Raw genomic sequence first — 18,606 nt, 5'->3', positions numbered from 1 at the left:
GATTTTTCTTGTATCTTTTTCACTATTCAATGCTCCGGTGGTACACTCTCGGGAGTTTCAACACCAGGTCAAGGGTTCGAGTATCCATAGGTGGTGAAATGCCACTATGACATGAGTATGACATGAGTGTGTGGGGTTTTGTGTGCTTGTGTAAAATGAAAGTAAGTTGCTTGAACTGTTTCTCCTTATTCGAACCTTGCGCAAGACATAATAATAAGGATACCATGCGATGAAGGTTTGTGTATAATGTCAGCCCAAAAGTAAGGTAAATATAAAAAGTTCCGATGGCCTTAATAAAGAAAAATATTAGGATGGATGAAACATTGTTGAAATTAAGACTCTCTCTCTCTCTCCGTGCATGCAACCCACACATTTAATACAATTTCTACTAAAATTAATTGAAGATTGCTGAAAATAAAATTTATCAGGTAGGCCCTCGGAAATGAAAACTCAAGACCCGACCCCAACCCCACTCGCTGACAGCCCTATTTTGAACTTTCCAGTTCCTGCCTGCGAATAGAAAAGAGGGAAAAAGAGCGGGAATTTTCCAGAGAGGGAGAGAGATGGTGGAAGCCGAGGAACCGATCGATCTCGAAAGCATCCGCAGGTTTCAATTTCGAATCCCGACTCTCCCCTCATTTCCTCCACCCCTCCAATCCCATTTTAATCTCATCTTCTTTCATCTGCAGCCGACTGAAAGAGCTCTCAGTTCTCAAAAGCAACTCCACCAGCGACTCCTCCAACCAATCACTCCAAGACTGCCTTCTCCATCTCGAGGTTTCGAATCTCCTAACTTCCATTCCTTTCTCCTCAAATCAGTTCTTTGAATTCATCACTTCTCCATGTTTTTTGTTCTTTCTTTTTTTCAGAGCAGATTCAAGGAGATCGAATCGGAGTTCTCGGATTTAGGGTTTGAAGATTTGGGTAGGTCTTTTTTTTTTTTTTTTTCCAATGGTGGTGATTTATTGATTTGTGGACAGCCGTTTTACATATTAGGAATGAAAATGCTATAAAACGATACTGCAGCTTCTGAAATGAAAAGCTGGTGTATGCAAATCAACCAGGGCGGGGTAGACATCAGTTCCTTTTGTTGGTGCTGTTTGCGAACAGTAGGCATTATTAATTAGGAAAACACTTGGGTACCTCACTCTAGGTACTCGCAGGGGTTACTTTCACTAAGGCGTCATTTGGAAATGCTACAGTAGTTTTCGAACCGTAGACATTATTAATTAGGAAAACACTTGGGTACCTTGCTGTAGGTACTTGCCAGGGTTAATTTCACCAAGGGGTCATTTGGATGCATGAGACTTTTGTAAAATGCAACTTATTTACCTGGAAGTTACTTACAACCTACAAGTGGTGTTTGGGGGAGGAAACTTACAGGTAAGGGCGCGTTTGGATACACCCTGATCCATAGCTCAAGTGGCAGACTGAGTGAAAGATACCTTGTTTCAACACTGAGGTCTTGGTATCGATTCCCTAGTGGGGGTGGCTAACAGTGATGTGTGAACTGACAGTGGGGTGTACTAACAAGCTAATACTCAAAAAAAAAAAAAGAAAAAAAAGAAAAAAAAGGGCGCGTTTGGATGCCTGTACATTTTTTAAGCCGTAAGTTACTTACAGTTACAGGTAAGGGTGCATTTGGATGCCTGAGACTTTTGCAAAACGTAACTTACTTGTAAGTTTCTTACATGTGGTGTTTGGGGGAGGAAATTTACAGATAAGGGTGCATTTGGATGCCAGTAGGTTTTTTAATTTGTAAGTTACAGGTAAGTTACTTACATGTGAAAGTAACTTATACGTAATCCTGTTTGGATGTAAGCTGTAAGTTCCTTGTAGATAAGTTGGTTTTTGTGTTTGGGTAACTTGTAAGTTAGTTGCAAGTAATAAGTTATATATTCATACTAAGTAGCGCTTGGGGTAAGAAATCATTCGAAAGATCGATATATAAGACAACTTAGAACAAAGGATGCCATTTTGTAAATCCATTTAGATGAATAGTCGAGCCAATTCTTAGGCTGAACTAATCATTAGGTGGGCCATAAAAGTGGGCCCATGTGTTCAAAATACTTGTAATGTGGTCTTGGAGGAATGAAGCACAAAATATCAGCTTGATCCAAAGCTTTTGTGGCCCACACATTTTTTTAATGGTTGGCATTCAATTAAAGCTGTTTCTTGTGGTGTGGTCCACTTGAGATTTGGATCGACTTCATATTTTAGCCCATGCTTGGAAATGAGATAGTAAAGCGGATGGATGGTGTGGATACAACACAGACATCAAAGTGGGCCCCACAATACGTGAAAGATGAGCTATCGATGTCCTGGGGGGGGGGGTGGTAAATAGGACAATACTAAATTCTTCAAAATAAAGAATCTCAATCGGCCAAGTATTGAAACCTTGATTCCAAATAATCATAGGACAACCTTCACTTAGAATTTTAGGCATGACAACCTTATATCACGATGTCTTTGAAATCATTTTTTCAAACTAGCAAGAGAAGATAAAATAAATACAACATTCACTACAAAGAATGAAATAAACATGACATTTACCACAAAGAATGAAATAAATATGACATTCACTGTAAAGAATGAAATAAGCAATCACCACAAGGCACAAGGGGTTATAGTGGTTCGGTACTTAAACCCACACCTACTCCACTCCCAAGATTACTACCCTCGTAATTTTGACTTTCACTATAACAAGGTTTTCGCAGGTTCATCTTAACAACCTCATACAGTTCTTGTGATTTTCACGGGCTATCACAATCAAACCTCTTTTGTGATTTTCACGGGCTATCACAAATCAACCCTCGGAGATTTTCGGGCTATCTCAGAAAAACCCAAATAAAATAAAGTAATTGACAACGTACTTATCTTTAAATGATGATTCGAAGATGTAGTTGAAGCTTGAAGCAGCGATCTTCTTTCTTGGGTGTAGATGAGGCAGTATTTGCTCAACCAGAAAGAGCATAGGGATCTAATGTATTTCAGGAAATGAAAACTCCGATGCTACAAATTCAATTCTCTTGTTTCTCAAGTGGAGTATAGATTACTTTCTAGAATGTATTTGAGATTAGCTTGAGAAAGGGAATTGAATAAGTTAAAATGAAATTTATAAATACCACACAATTAGCTTGATGAGGACCTGAGCTTCTCTTTTACTTGCAGACGATTTTTGAGTGAATTTTGTTGTAGTTTAGTATGAGAGAAGGTTCCTATTTATAGCCAAAATATTTGAAAATTCGGCTAGCCTAAGAATAGGTTCGGCTTGCTGGATTCCAACAATTATGTTTTAATGGCTATCGGATTGCATGGGATAAGATTTATCCAAAAATTCGGCTGGCTCAAGCCAAAATTCGGCTAGCCGAATTTCTTCGAAAATCCGAGAATTCTTTGCTGAAATTTGACTCGAACTTTCCTTAGGCTGACCGAACTTCAAGTTAGGCTGGCCGATTTTTCAACAGATTTTTCAAATTTGAAAAATTGCCCAAACCTGAAGTTAGCTTAGCCGAAGTAAGTTAGGCTGGCCAAACCTAAAGTTAGGTTAGCCAAACTTCAGTGAACTTATGCTGAAATTAACCTATTTTAATCAATTTTCGAAAGCACCTAACCTAAGGTCTTTCTAGGGTCATTTCACCGATTGATTGACCTATACAGAGATCTTAATCTTGAAACTATTGCGATGCCTTTAAGTCTTGAGATGTTGAGCTGATCTTGAGTCGATCTTCATGAGATGCCGAAGAAGACTGAAGTGTACTTGCGATCAATTTGGTACTTTGTTTACAAAATTTGACAACTCTAACTGTGCTTCAAATACAAGCATTTACAGTCTGCCTCATCTCTCACACATCCAAGGGGGTTGTATTTTAAGCGACGCAAAATTGGATTCGGTAGTGACCCCTCCAATGGTCTATGTTGGAAAGCTCCGTAGGCCCCACCATGAAGTATGCATTTTATCCATGTTGTCCACCGATTTTGCCAACTCATTTTAGGGCATGAGACGAAAAAATGGGGTAGTTCCAAATCTCAGGTGGACCGCACCATAGGAAATAGTGGCGATTTAACGCCCACCATTAAAAACTACCTAGTGGCCACAAAAGTTTTGGATCAAGTTGATAATTGTGTTTTCCTTTCATCTAGGTCCGTGCGACCTAATCAATAGGCTGGATGGCAAGCTGAGAATTGTGTTTTCCCTTCATCCAGGTCTGCGTGACCTTATCAATAGGTTGGATGGCAAATAAACATTACAGTGGGCCACTAGGAAGTTTTTAATGGTAAGCATTAAATCACCACTGTTTCCTATGGTGTGGTCCATCTAAGATTCATTTTTTGGGCTCATGCCCGAAAATAATGATTCGAAATGGATGGACAGCATGGACAAAACACATACATCATTTTTTTTGGGGGGGGGGGGGGGGCATAGAGCACCATCGAGCAACACTTGTATGCAATTCGTGTTTGTCAAATCGACCTTGAGGTAGAGGAAAAAAAGAGGGATTATGTCTCTTTGTTGTGTGCGTATGGAGAGAGAGAGAGAGAGAGAGAGAGAGAGAGAGAGAGAGAGAGAGAGAGAGAGAGAGAGAGAGAGAGAGAGAGAGAGATTCAACATTGTATGATTTGCTCACATTCTATATTCTCTGCTTGTATTCACTCTTTCTTTCGTTCTACCTTCTACACAACTATCAATGCTTTCATAGGCATAGGGTATTTGAAGTGAAAGAAGCTTTGAGAGAGATGAAGACTAGAATGCAATATTGCAATTATCGTGGGATTGAACTTATGAGTCATACTATGGAACTTTGGGATTGAGTGATTGAGCAAAGATAAAGGCATGTTTTGAATGTATTGGAACAAAATTTTGGATTATGCCTGGAAAGTCAACCACCGAGGCTATTTTCCTTCTTAGACGGTTGATGGAGAAATATAGGGAGAGGACCTAAACACTGTCTTTATATACCTAGTGAATGCATATGATAGGATCCCTATAAAGATAATTTGGTGGGTGTTGGGAAAGGACGGAGCCTCAAGAGACATATCAACATGATTAAGGAGATGTATGAGGGAGCGGTAACAAATGCGAGGATCGCTTGTAGAGAGACAAGCGAGTTTCCAATTATTGTAGGCTTACGTTGGGGGTCGGTATTGAGCTCATATCTTTTTACATTGGTTATGGATGAGTTAATGATCTTGTGGCGTATTGCTTGCAGATGACATAGTTTTGACAAGGGAAGGGGGTAAACACAAAGATAAACGATTCTTAAGAGTCTAAAGGTATGGAAATCAATTGGACTAAAACATAGTACATGTAATGAAATTTTAGTAATAATAAGAGTGGAAATGAGGAATTAGTTAAGATTGTTGGCCAAGAAGTACTCCGAAATGACAATTTTCAATAATTTGGGTCAATAATTCATGGGAGCGGAGAGATTGAGAAGGCTGTGGCACATAGAATTAGAATTGGGTGGATTAAACGGAGATGTGCCTTTGGTAGTAGTCAAATTGAAGGTGAGATTTTATAGGACAACTATAAGGGCCTGTTTGTTAACGCTGAATTTTTGTACTTAACACGGAATTTGGAAAATATTCCATGTTTAGTGGTGTTTGTTAATGCATAGGAAGGAGAGCACTCCACGATTTTATGTTGAAAATTTTCCGTGATGGGAGTCTAGCTTAATGGGGAATGAAGAATGCGCTCCGTGATTATTATTTTTTTAATCCAAAATTATCCCTTGTTAGAGAGATTTGCTCCTTTGCGTTGTACACATCCTAACTTTTAACATGGGGCACTTCTTTGAGCCCACCATGATGTATGTGTTTCATCCATTCCATTCATCCATTTTTAAATATCATTTTAGGGCTTGATACCAAAAATGGGAGTAATATAAATCTCAGGTGGACCACACCACAGGAAAACAATAGTGATTGGATATCCACCATTAAAATTCTCCTAAGGCCCAGTGTACTGTTTATTTGACATCCAATCTGTTGATTAGGTCATATAGACCCAGACGAATGAAAAAAACAAAGATAAGCTTGATCCAAAACTTTTATGGCCCCCAAAAAGTTTTTAATGGTCAACGTTCATTTAACACTGTTTTCCTGAAATGTGGTCCACTTGAGATTGGGATATACCTCATTTTTGGTCTCATACCATAAAATGATCTAGAAACATAGATGGACGGCATGGATGAAACACATAGGTCATGGTCGGGCCCACATAGCACCGACCACTGGTGGCAGGGAAGTAGCCAATCTGTTGTTGCGGACGTGGATTGGATACTGACAGGTTGAGTAGTGAGACTCGCCACTAAAGTGATGTCACCAAGTTATGTGGGCCCCATCATAATGTATGTTTTGTATCCACGCCGTCCATCCATTTGGAAATATAATTTTAGGTAAAGATCTAAAGAATGAGTCAAATCCAAAGCTTCAGTGGACCTCACCACAGAAAACAGTGGGGAGAGTGACGGCCACCATTAAAAACTTTAATAGGCCACAAAAGTTTTTGATCAAGCTGATATTTGTTTTTTCCCCTTCTTTCATGTCTGTGTTAACCTGTGAACAGGTTGGATTTCAAATAAAAATCATGGTGAGCCTTAGGAAGGTTTCAACGGTAGGCATCAATCTCCCCATTGTTTTTTGTGGTGGGGTCAACTACATATTTGGATCTGCCTCATTTTTTAAATCATGCCCTAAAATTAAATCTCCAAATAGATGGACGGTGTAGATAAAGCACATACATCATAGTGGGGCCCACATGCATCATAGTGGGCCCATAGAACTTGGTGACGTCACTTCGATAGCGAATCCCGCTATTCAACTTGTTAGTAGCTAATCCGCGTCCAAGTAGGATGCGGATTGGCTGGTGTACCTCACACCAGCTATATAGCTGCTCTATTGATGTCAGAAAGTTTTGCGGGTCCAATCATGAGGTATGTGTTATATCCAAACCGTCCATCCATTTGGCGAGCCCGTATTAAGGCTTGAGACTAAAAATAAGACATATTGAACTATCAAGTGGACTACATTGCAAAAAGCAGCGGGGGATTGGACGTCTACCATTGAAACCCTTTTTGGGGTCACAGAACTTTTGGATCAATATGATTTTTTTTTTCCCCCTCTTCACACAGTTATTTGTGACCTTATGAACATATTGGATGGAAAATAAACGTTATGGTTTGGATAGCATTAAGTGCGCACCGTTGAAGCATTTTTATGGCCATAAAAGTTTTGTATCAAGCTATATTTTAAGTGTTTTCACTTCATCCAATTGGGAATGACCTTATAAATGGTTTGGATAGCATATAAAGATCAAGGTGGGCCTTATTTGAAGGTTTTATTGCTAATGGTGGTCAACCCTACATGACACATAGTGACAATCTTCCCGCTAAGAGGAATTGAGGGCACTATGAATAATGATATTTTAGTTTTCTATTAAGTATTTTAGTTTATTTGAATTAAATATAATGATTTTATTTTCATTTAATAAAAAATAATTTCTTTATAATGTAAAACATTTCCAAATGGGAGATAGGGGCAAATGTGTCAAATTAACATATTTCAGACATTTAAGATGTTTGTTAACAAACAGGTTGTTTCAAATTCAGTACTTAATTTTCAGACTTCAGCCATAATTATCAAACAAGTTTTTTGACTTCAGATTTCAGATTCAGGATCCAGATTTCAGATTCAGGCTTTAGATTTCAGATTCAGTCTTTAGACTTTAGATTTAACAAACGGGGCCTAAGTCTATAAGACTAGCCATGCCCTATGGGACAAAATGTTGGGTAGTCAAAGAAAATGTTCTAGGATGGGTGTGATTGAAATGAGGATGTTGTGATGGATTAGTGGCAAGACGAGAAAGGATAAAGTTAAGACATGAATTTATTCAGGGGAATTTAGGAGTAGCACCAACTGGTAATAAGATGAGGGAAAGTAGACTTAGATGGTTTGGCCATGTGAAACGGAGACCAAGAATTGCATAAGTTAGGAGTGAGTTGGTTCAAGTTGAAGGCTCTAAAATAGCAAGGGGAAACTCCTTTTGTTGGTTTTAAGTCAAAAGCTCTAAAATAGCAAGGGGAAAGTCCAAAAGGACGTGGGTGGAGGTTGTAAGAAAATGTTTGATGACCTATGGCTTACTTGAGGATATGGTCATCGATAGAGTGGACTGGTGGAGTGGGATTCATGTAGCTGGCCCCAAATAGTTGGGATTAGATGACGACGACGAGGATGATGTATCTATAATTATCATTTATGATGTACATTTTAAAAAAAGTGAGACTGGAAGTATGCTCCTAGGTGTTGCTTGGCCCCTCGGTTATTCTGGGGGCCCATGCAATGTAGGCGTGCTTATTGCTTCGTGCCTTTGACCACATTGGGTGTGAAACACCAGGGTCAATGGTGAATATCCATAGACATAGTATTCACAAACATTATGAAACATCAACATCCATAGCTATTGGTGAATACCATCACTTTCCGACAAGGTGTTCCATAATGGTAACGGCGCCGTTACCGTTACGATACGTGCTGTAAAGGGCATTACGGCATTTATTATTATTATTTTTGAAAAAACCTGTTTTAGGACCGTTATGGGGCTGTTGCAGGCAGTTTTTCCTGTAACAGCTGTTACGGCCGTCATAGCCCCGTAACGGGTAGCAGTTACGGTCGTTTTTGTATACCTTGTTTTCCGATCAATCTTGCGTATTGAAAGTAGGCCCCAAGTCAAGGCGAGATGAACATTTTCCAATTGCAATCCAATCTTGATTAGAAAGTGGCAGTTCTAAATGTCAGCCCAATTATTACAATTAGAATATCAATTATGTTTATTGTGGATTCTCTCACTCACACATGTAAAATTTTTAACTCGCCACCAATACTTTAGTTTTACCTGCATTCACCCACTTTGATGAATAAATACACCATCCTCTGTACTGTTGATTATACTATGGACAATTTTGTTCCAATGTATTACTTTAAGTGGAGTGGATGGATGTCTTTATCAGTCAAGAGTGGGTGGCAACGAGAATTGTCTTATGCAAATTGCCATTTTGTACCTATATAGAGGTGTATGTGGAGCATGCGAAGAAGGCGCTTGATTCAGCTGGGGCTGAAAGTGAAAAGATCTCTGACGAAATCAGGGCCCTCAATGAAACCTTTCTACAAGGTGGGTTGACTATAATAATGGTTCTAATTCCCAGTTTTGCTGTTGGTACTTACCGTCTTTGTATTTTGCAGATTCTATTCAGTTGGAGGGCGATCTGGAAATGTTGGAAACTTCGTTAAGCTTTATTGGTTCACAGGTTAGTACACCGATGATTTAGTCCATAGGGAAGTTCAAATAGTAAAGAACTTGAAGAAGAAATTTTCGCTTTCAACCAACTCTCTTTGTAATTTCTTGTTTATTGTTTGGGGGAAGCACCCACACAAGGTACGGAGAGCAGTGTTCGAAATATTGGTACTGTGTTACGTATCACACCCTTGGGATACGGATACATATCGGTTATTGCATGAGATATATCGGTTGTATTGCGTAATGTATTGCTATTGTTGGAAACATGGGGAAACATTGAGAAATTGGTTGAATTTTTCATTGAAACTTCTGTGATTGTTAAAAAAGGCATCGATACACACTTATAAATCAAAGTATTATAAAAAACAAGTGCCCATAATAGGTTTTCGTTGTATAGGTTCCTAATCTATGCATTGTCTTACTGAATTCATGCAAGTGTATTCAAAGTCTATTCATATAATTTATAAATGTAGGATGCGTGGAAACACAAGCAATACATTCAAAAGGAAAAGAAGAATCATTAGATTAGGTTACATACATGTTTGATTTTATGTTTGGATACAAAGATTGCAACCGATTTGCGAGAACTTGGGAAAATTTGATTTTTTTCAATTTTTCATAACTTGGCCCATCTCTTCCAAATCTCAAAATTGAAGCTCATAATATATGAATTTTCATGCAAGACATGTAAGATCATGGATTTTAACAATTTGACATTGATTTAACATGATTTACAGAAAAAAGGATTGAAGATTGAAAATGCTCACCGGATTGAGCATGTGCGATATATCCCACTCCTCGTGTCTCGTATCGCACAGGTGGGATAGGATATATCGGGTGATATCGTCGATACTTAAAACACTGACGGAGAGTATGTAAATTCTGTGGATTAAACATGTGAGTTAAATTGAGCGGCTTTGTATCATTTCCATGTTATGAGTGTTATGGTTGGAAGCATGGATTTTTTTTTGATGATCCTGGACATGTTACAAAATTTTCTCTGCTTTATAAGCATGGAAACAAGACAATGACTCACATGGTTTGTTAAAGTGAGTCTAGACCCATTTAACATAATTGGCACAATGTAGATTCTTCTCATGAAAATTCCTTTGGTTTTTCTCATTCTAATATTGACTAAAGTTTTATGAATGAAGTTTAGCTTGGTCATGTTTAATGACAATCACTTTCTGTTTCTTGGAAAGCTTCCCAAATCCCTGAACTTCACAATTTTCATTTCTTCCCAAATTTCGAGTCATTGTCAATTCATTGCTTGCATTTTTTTTTTTTTTTTTCAACATGTCTTCCAAATTCAATTAGTACAAGAAATTTGTTCTTTTGTTTTGAATGCATGGGAAGTAGACATTGTAGAATCTAGGAAATTGTAGACAAGGAATTTTACTTTCTTTCTTTTATGTTCTTGAAGCACCAAAGATGATGCAATTGCCATCCCCATGTGGAAGTGAAGTGAATTGCTGACACTTCCTAGATCAAGAAGTTGGAACTATATGATTCTTAACCGAGGATATGCACAATACACAGAGGTTTTCAGTTTGTACAAGCGAGGGTTGTATTCAGTGATCCATATTATTGGTTTGATACAACTTGATATTGATGGACCTCTAGAGAGTGTTGTATAGTGTGTGTGTTTAGTGGCCCTTCTAATGTAAGTGCATGCACACACTTTCCTCCTCCTGCAATGTACCATATGTGCTCTATTCTAATAAACATTGTGTAAGGGCATGTTAGCCTACACAACATTTTCCCCAAACTCTCCTCTTTCTTCTTCTTCTATCTCACTCCTCTTTTCTTTACACTATAATCACCAAATCCTTTTCTACTAGACGATGCTCCAAGAATGTCCCAAATAAAAAGATCTTGCGCACCACTCTTGCTCCTTTTTTCTAGGTGAATATGGACAACTGTTGTATCTCTCTTCCTAACCATCTAAAATTGTCAATTTGAGGATATTTTTGGGGTATGGTCATCCACATTGGAGCCCAATTGGCCATTAACTATGATCATTGAACTATGGACCGTCTCATCCCATCATAGATTATGTTCCAAATATCAATGATATTATCGATAATATCTTTGATATTATTGGTATCGCCAGGTCAGAGATACCAAAATCTTGGTAGTTTAAAAATTTTCAAATAACGTTGATATTTTTGATAATATCGGTGATATTTGGCGATATTATCAATATCAACGATATTTCGAGAAGAAGCCCTAATCAAAATTTCCCTGGTATCAGCGATACCGTCAATAATATTCCCGATACCATCAATGATATCCTCAATACTAGGGAAACATTCTTAAATAGGTGAAAATTGACAGAAAATTGGGAAGAGTTGGGGAAACATCAATGATATCCTCAATACTTGGGAAACATTCCTAAAACGCAAAAAATTCTCCATTTTTCCGTTTTTTTATTTTTATTTGTATTTTTGAAATTTTGTTCCTTTAAGTGATTTCAACCACTCTTGGTTTTTATTGAGTCGAAGTTTAGATTTGGGGACAAATCGTGGCTTGAAAAGAAGATGGGTTGGAACTCAAAGGTGACAAAAAATCCATAGAAACTTCATTTCCCCCCCTTCAAATGTTAGCATTGATTGCAATGAAAATCTATATTTATGCATGATTCTCATGCATTGACATGGATTTGCGGCGAAAAATTAACATTTAAGTGAAAAATGGGGGAAATCCTAATTTTTCCATATTTATATTTAAAAAATGTGTTTTCATTGTTAATTAATGTTGACATTTTATACATAAATGAGTATTGACTGATATATTGATTGGCTACAAATTTTTATCTTTATTTTATACTTACTTTTTTTATACAACTCTCCTGTAGAATGGAAACTTATTATGTATAGTTGTTTCGTGCAATATTTCGATTCCTACATGTGTAAACATGTCTTTTAACATCTCCGGAAGTTTTAATGAAAAATTCCACATTTTCCCCAAAGTTTCCTCAATGTTTCCCTTGGACAATGATGTTTTTTCAAGTATTAACGATAATATAGGCGATGCTGATACATGTTTTTGTATCCCCAATCATCGATGCATGTAACAATGTCGATGCTCTGAACACCGGCTTAGCTTTGAAAAATATAATGCCTCAGGGTTACTACGAGAATTGCTAAAAATTCATCATCATCTAATTGTCATACCAACTAATTGCGTTCGGATACACGAATCTTGTTCCACCATTCCACTCTATCATAGACCATATCCTTAGTTAAACCACATGTCATCAAGCTGAACACCCGAGCTCTCTGTTTATATAATTGGGTCTAGGATTATACAGATCCTCTCAAGTCGTTATGGATATGGTAGTTCATGCTGGTTGGAAGTTGTGTGGCTGACTAAATATGTGGGTTTTGACAATTTTGGTAATGTTTAATTAAGTCATTTACCTCATCTATTTGATTTGATCTCTCTTTGGTTTAGGCTCTCTCCTTTCAGTTGTTTTGTGTTCTCAGTGATCTCTTCATTACATCCTCCTCAAAAGGCCAAAACAACATAGTGAGTCTCATGCTGAGACTTGTGTATTGAAGGATCCTCTACCTCGTTTTCCTCGCCGTCTTCTTTTATTTGCTTTTCCCTCTGCTCAAACAAAAGGGAGAAGTGGGTTATCCTTGTCAAGTATATAGCCCAAGTTTATTGAACAACATTGGTCTTCTTTGATATAGTTCAACACTCTTCTTCGTATTCCACAATCTTAACTTCATGTCGTCGTGTGTGTCAACCAACCTCTCCAACTTTTGAGCCTTCAATCTGTTCCGCTGCTTTGAATGTATCAACGCAAAATGACTCCAATTCCTCCTACAGCTGAAGGAGGAAGTTCTCTGGTGGAGAACTTTAAATGCAGTTCTTTTGAGGGCCTTTGCACTTTCTTTAAAATTTATCCGGTAATAAACTATAGAGAACAAATAAAAATACAATTATTTAGTATATAATATACATGTATGCAAATAATAGAACACATCAATAGAAGTAAAGAACAAATCTTATGAATTGTGATTCATACCTAGAGTTGTCCTATCAATTGCCCTTGCTGCAATTTTTGGTTGAGAAGTTGCCCATGAGAAGTTCAACATATTCGACCTGTTTACAAAATTACTTAATATGTTTACAAGGAATCTAAAGTCCAAAAGTGTTTAACTTCATTAAAGGTCCTTATTTGCATATCCATGTGAGGCTCTAACCTTATTATTGCATTTTTAAGCCCAACAATGATCTCATTATTGATGTAGGATGACCTAATCCAACCCTAAATGAATGTGGTATTTGAAAGGGGTAGATTTATGCAATCTTTAACAACAAATAAAAAAAATCAGCTTTATACATCATAAACACAAGAAGGAAATAAGGAGAATGTAGAAATGATCATGGCCATCCATCACAAACACATTGTATTGAACCTTAAAATCTGAATTTAGTCGAATCCGGCAAAAGATAGGACTTTCGTCTTACAATAGGTTCGTCTAATGATCTAACTGGATTTTCTAATCTAGGAAATACGAATTTTCTGGATTGGGAAATCTGGAAAATTCAAAAAAAAAATTGATGGCTCTTCAAATCTAAGGCCTCGGGTGATGTGATTTGAAGAAGGTCAAAATATGCAAATGTGGGGATGAAAACCTTCCAAGATCTAAATATTTGGGTTGAAAAGAAAATGTATCGGCTTCTAGATTTAGAGAATTTAGAATAAAATGAAGAAAGAGGTTTAAAGAAGAGAGTACATTGAGAAAAGAAAGAAGGAGAGAGAAGAAGAAGATGAGAATTCACTTCCCTGGGCCTCACGCCTTCTTTCAATCACTGGAAGTCGAAGACAGGATCGTCTGGTCTTTAAAAAGCAAAGCTCTCTTTCTTTTTATAAACATAACATAGCATTCTTAGGTTTAAGGCAGAACACTCTTATAAATTCATAATTACACTAAATGACCAAAATACTCCTACTAAAAAAAGTTTAAAAAGAAGAAGAGAAATTTGCACAAAAAATTGTGTGCACACTGTCTCAAAACTCAAATAAATAAAATATTCATAAGATAAACTCAAATCCAAGATGCCCAATGGGCCCCAATGATAGCGCAATGAAAGTGGGCCGCGACGATCCAACAGTCTGATCACACCATCGTTGCAATCCAATGGTCCAAATATTTCCTTCAAGCAACTTACACGTCACGAACACATGTGTAAGGTCTTCAACCTCTAGAGACCCGACCCATACCCGTCATCTAACCACATTAACACGGGTAACGCATGCCTCCTGTGTTGGTATACTTTGAATGGTCTGGTGTCCGCATCAATTATCCTCAACACATGATTCAACATACTGGAACCTTGGATTTAGGTAGTTTCTTGCGGTGATGCAAAAAACAGAAGAAATGAATAGTCTCATCATAGACTCACAAGGTAACATTAGTATAAAATAGGTGTGTGAGTGTATTATGTATTTATTATGTGCTGCATGAAGGGCATGGTGAAGTTGCTTTGTCCAACATTAGTCGATCATCTTTTCAATAATATTTATAGTTCCGACAAGGCGACAACCATGACGGATAGCAAGTTCATGCTATCCATGCTTTTGTAAAGGAAGCTCATCATAACTCTCTCGTTGCTCTCCACAAGATGAAGAACTATCATCAATGGCTGAGAATCTCTTTTATTTTCTTCCAATAGTCATTGTCTCTCATGGTCACACGACTTCAGTTGCGGTCCTAGTTGTCTTCTCCCCATACTCACTGTTCAGTCACTCCCTTGAAGTAGACATCTTGCTTAACTCTCACCTATGCTCATACAATCTTTCTAATATTTTCTAAAATGCGATAGACGCACTGTGCAACACATGATCAAAATAAGTGCTTTTGCTTTTGCCTTATAGGTGGCTTCATTGTCATTTACATTGTACAATGTTTTGCTCTCCAACTTCATATGCTATCAACAATTGAAAATATATTTTAGCATCCTTGACTTGGACTGATCTATTTATAGCAGTGTGGAACATAATTCTCTAGTGACAGTACACTATAAAATTTATTATTCTGTTTTGTTGGGCTAGTGCAACCATTAGACATAATAATGCACCCTTTAACTGGCCTATCACTTTGAAAGTGGACACATGCTTCTAGATATGTCTATATTCGTCATATTTATCCCCAATTTCATGAGCCATGGGTGCACGAACCCCTGCCCTGCCTTTGTTGCAGCATTTATCATGACCTACCAATTAGGAGACTTATTTAACATTTGCTGCTATGTTGCCATTTATGAATAGCTTAGCTGCAGCCTTGCCAAGCTTATCCATCCTTCTCATCTATCGCAAGTCTTTTCTTTGGTCATTTACTCATTTCCATTCTAACAAAATGGGATAAATCGAAGGTCTCCCTATCTCCAGATCCTCACCATCTAATTCTTCTTCCATAGGCTGACCTCTTTCTCTTGCTGATTTTGTTGGAGCTGTTGCACGAGGGTCGCATGCTAAAGGCACCCCATAGACAACTGCCAGTCCCACTCCCTCCCTTTACATCACGAACTAACCCCTTCCATTCCCCTCTTTCGATCTTGTATTTTGGCAACAACGTGGTCAAATATAACACAAAACTACCGTCGTTTCCTTTTTATTTTTATGGAGGTAAGAGGTAAAAAAGGCGAATAAAAAGGAAAAGAAATCTCTTATGGCTGTGATGCTCACATGTGCATAACAGTTTTATTACACTTTGTATCAGCAGTTTAGACCTCATTGTTTTCAAGTCTGACTGGTTCACCCCTGTAATGCATAATGGGGGGTGATCGATATGGCTACATAATGGCCGAACCGTTTTTCAAAACCTAGTCACATCCAATCAACAATTTTGTTTCATATAACCAGACTTTTCAATTCTACCTTTCTTTCTATTTTGTATTCTGAGAAACTCCTTTCTTATAGAGGCTTTGTCTTAACCTGAAAGAAAAGCAGTCATGTTTTAAGAGAGAGTTGTGAGTTATTTTTACTACTAAGCACAAAGCTAATGTGTCTGTGGAAAAGAAAGGTAGGACGCAGGTAGTGTTACTGCATTGGGGTCTTTCCCATGTATTTTTTAAGAGAACTAATAATATACAAGTGATCGGTTGACGACAATGGTTGATTAATCATCATCATTGTTATAATCTTCCATTGTCATGTCCAAATCTTCTACTTCTTCCACTTCTCTTATTTCTCAATAATCTTGTATTGAACTTTGGCACTTCCCTGCTCATTAATTTTGCTGAATATTATAAACTGGTGAAGAGATAAATTTTTAAGCATTCCACTGCATCTTTTTTTTGGCTTTCTGCTTCTTCTACTGTTGAGGTCATTGTATTTGTATTATTTCCAATTTGCAATTTCATCTTATCACCACATTACCCATTTGTTCGTTTATACTTATGTTCCATATTTTGTTGAATTTCTATTTTGAAGTTTCCAACATTCATTAGGGAATTAATATCTACCACCTCCCCTTATTTTCTAGTTTGGTATTACAACAGCATAACCAAGTAGTTCTATATGACCATAAGTAGAAAGAAAAGTTGTATTGATCAATGAGGTTGGATGTTAGTTGGGGATAAATTGCTGCAGTACGGTTTTCTTTTCATCTGCTGCCTGCTGGTAGGTCTTCTTTTATCATGCACTCAGGCCTACTTAGATTTTGCTCATGAGTTGTAGTTGAATACTTGTTAGTTGATTGTTTTATGATTGTGTTTTAGGGTCCCAACGGTTTGGAAGCTGGCGTAAACATTGGATATTCCATCTCTGGAGAAAACCAAGGGAATCCGATAAATGCACATAAAAACTACAATTTTGAGGTGCAACTTCTTGAACACTTGAATCAGACACTTCCTTAAAAATAAGTTCATATTGTCCTTTGCTAATTCAAGTTGCCATTTGTGGATGTCTACGGCATTCTTATGTAAAATACTATTGAGAATTGGAACTTTGATCCATTCAGTTCGAAGTTTGAATGATGAAGACAGTAATAACTGTAGGGGGTCTCCACATGTGCTTCTGAGATATCAGTGTGTTTTCCTCATCCTCATGGTCCTCTGAATTTTCTGTCGATATTTGCTAACTTGTGACTGAAAACCAAATAAAAGAAATAATAATTGACAAGCAATGTTGTGTCATAGCATTCCGCTTAAGTTGAGATGCGTGATTGTTGCATTGAAAGCTTGCTTACGAGAGTCTTTTTTTTTTCTTTTTCTCTTGAGACTTGAGAGACTATGTCCCATCATCATCAACTTTTCTTTTATATATTTATCTTGACATATTGCCACAACCATTCATGAAATCGAGGAAGTTATATGGTAACTGTCCATTAGGTTGGCTCAATTTGGAAGTGGAGGTTGGACTTTTTAGGGGAGCATGCAATGTGGATAAACACAGTTTTTTTTTTTTCCACTCAGTTGGCCATTTTTTGATGGAGAGACACTCATCTTGGACCCTTTATGTGGTCTACTGCTGGAAATTAATGTAGGGAAACGTGTGTATGTTATTTTCTGTAATCCTAGGGAGTACCATATCTATATTTCATAATAATATAACTATGCAAGAGTGTGAGTCCTCTCTCTCCACCTTACCACTTCTACTTGGTATTAGAGCAATCCTGCACTAATTGGAGGTGCTGTTGGTGGGGCCCACTGCTGAACGTCACAAGACCATACGTATGCCATCAACAATGCATGGTCAGGTGGCCCCTCGAAGAAGAAAAGTACTGTATCTGAAAGATCATGATTTTAGAGAACTTATGGTGATTTTTCCAGAATTTTTTTTGCAGGTTTATGAAGGTGTTTAATCAAAAATAGAAAAAAATTGGAAAAATAGTCTGCTTTGTTTTTCTGCATGTACTGTTTATCCAGGGGGGTTTTCTGGGATCTCTCACTTGGATTTGGTTTGGTTGCTTAATTACCATGAAAGAAACATCAAGGAAAAAGCTTTTTATCAAGAACATGACAATAGTCTTTTGCATATAAGATCGCAGCTGTTTAATAGCTGTGTACAGACTTTCCTAAATTGAATCCAAATCTATCTCTAAACTTCTTTCTTGTTACAATATAATAATACTCTTTTCTGCTGTAACTAAACTCCCTAAATAGAAACTAATATTAGAGATCCATCCTGCTACATTCATTTTTTTTTCGCATGTCTACAGTTTGAATATCAATTGGCCACTGCAAAGGTATCCCGCAACTGTATAACTTTTCCAAAAAAGACCACAGATGCTGTATAGAGGATATGTATAGCTTTCAATGGCAGATTCCTTCCAAAAAGAGAATACAAATTG

The 18,606-nt window shown here is 37.4% G+C and overlaps 1 protein-coding gene across 2 annotated transcripts in view; it reads left to right on the top strand.

Moving 5' to 3' along the window:
- The first annotated feature begins 460 nt into the window (after positions 1–460).
- Positions 461–18,606, top strand: part of LOC131239539 (uncharacterized) — a 53,484-nt gene continuing 35,338 nt past the window's right edge. For both annotated transcript variants that reach the window (XM_058237297.1, XM_058237296.1), the window contains exons 1-6: positions 461–607; positions 690–777; positions 870–924; positions 9,068–9,169; positions 9,241–9,305; positions 17,033–17,131. In XM_058237297.1, coding sequence (XP_058093280.1) covers positions 564–607; positions 690–777; positions 870–924; positions 9,068–9,169; positions 9,241–9,305; positions 17,033–17,131 — 453 coding nt within the window. In that variant the 5' untranslated portion in view covers positions 461–563. The remainder of the gene's footprint in view (positions 608–689; positions 778–869; positions 925–9,067; positions 9,170–9,240; positions 9,306–17,032; positions 17,132–18,606) is intronic.

The sequence above is a fragment of the Magnolia sinica genome, chromosome 3, assembly GCF_029962835.1.
Source record: "Magnolia sinica isolate HGM2019 chromosome 3, MsV1, whole genome shotgun sequence".
NCBI classification, from domain to species: domain Eukaryota; kingdom Viridiplantae; phylum Streptophyta; class Magnoliopsida; order Magnoliales; family Magnoliaceae; genus Magnolia; species Magnolia sinica.
This window is presented reverse-complemented; position numbering and strand designations above follow the sequence as displayed.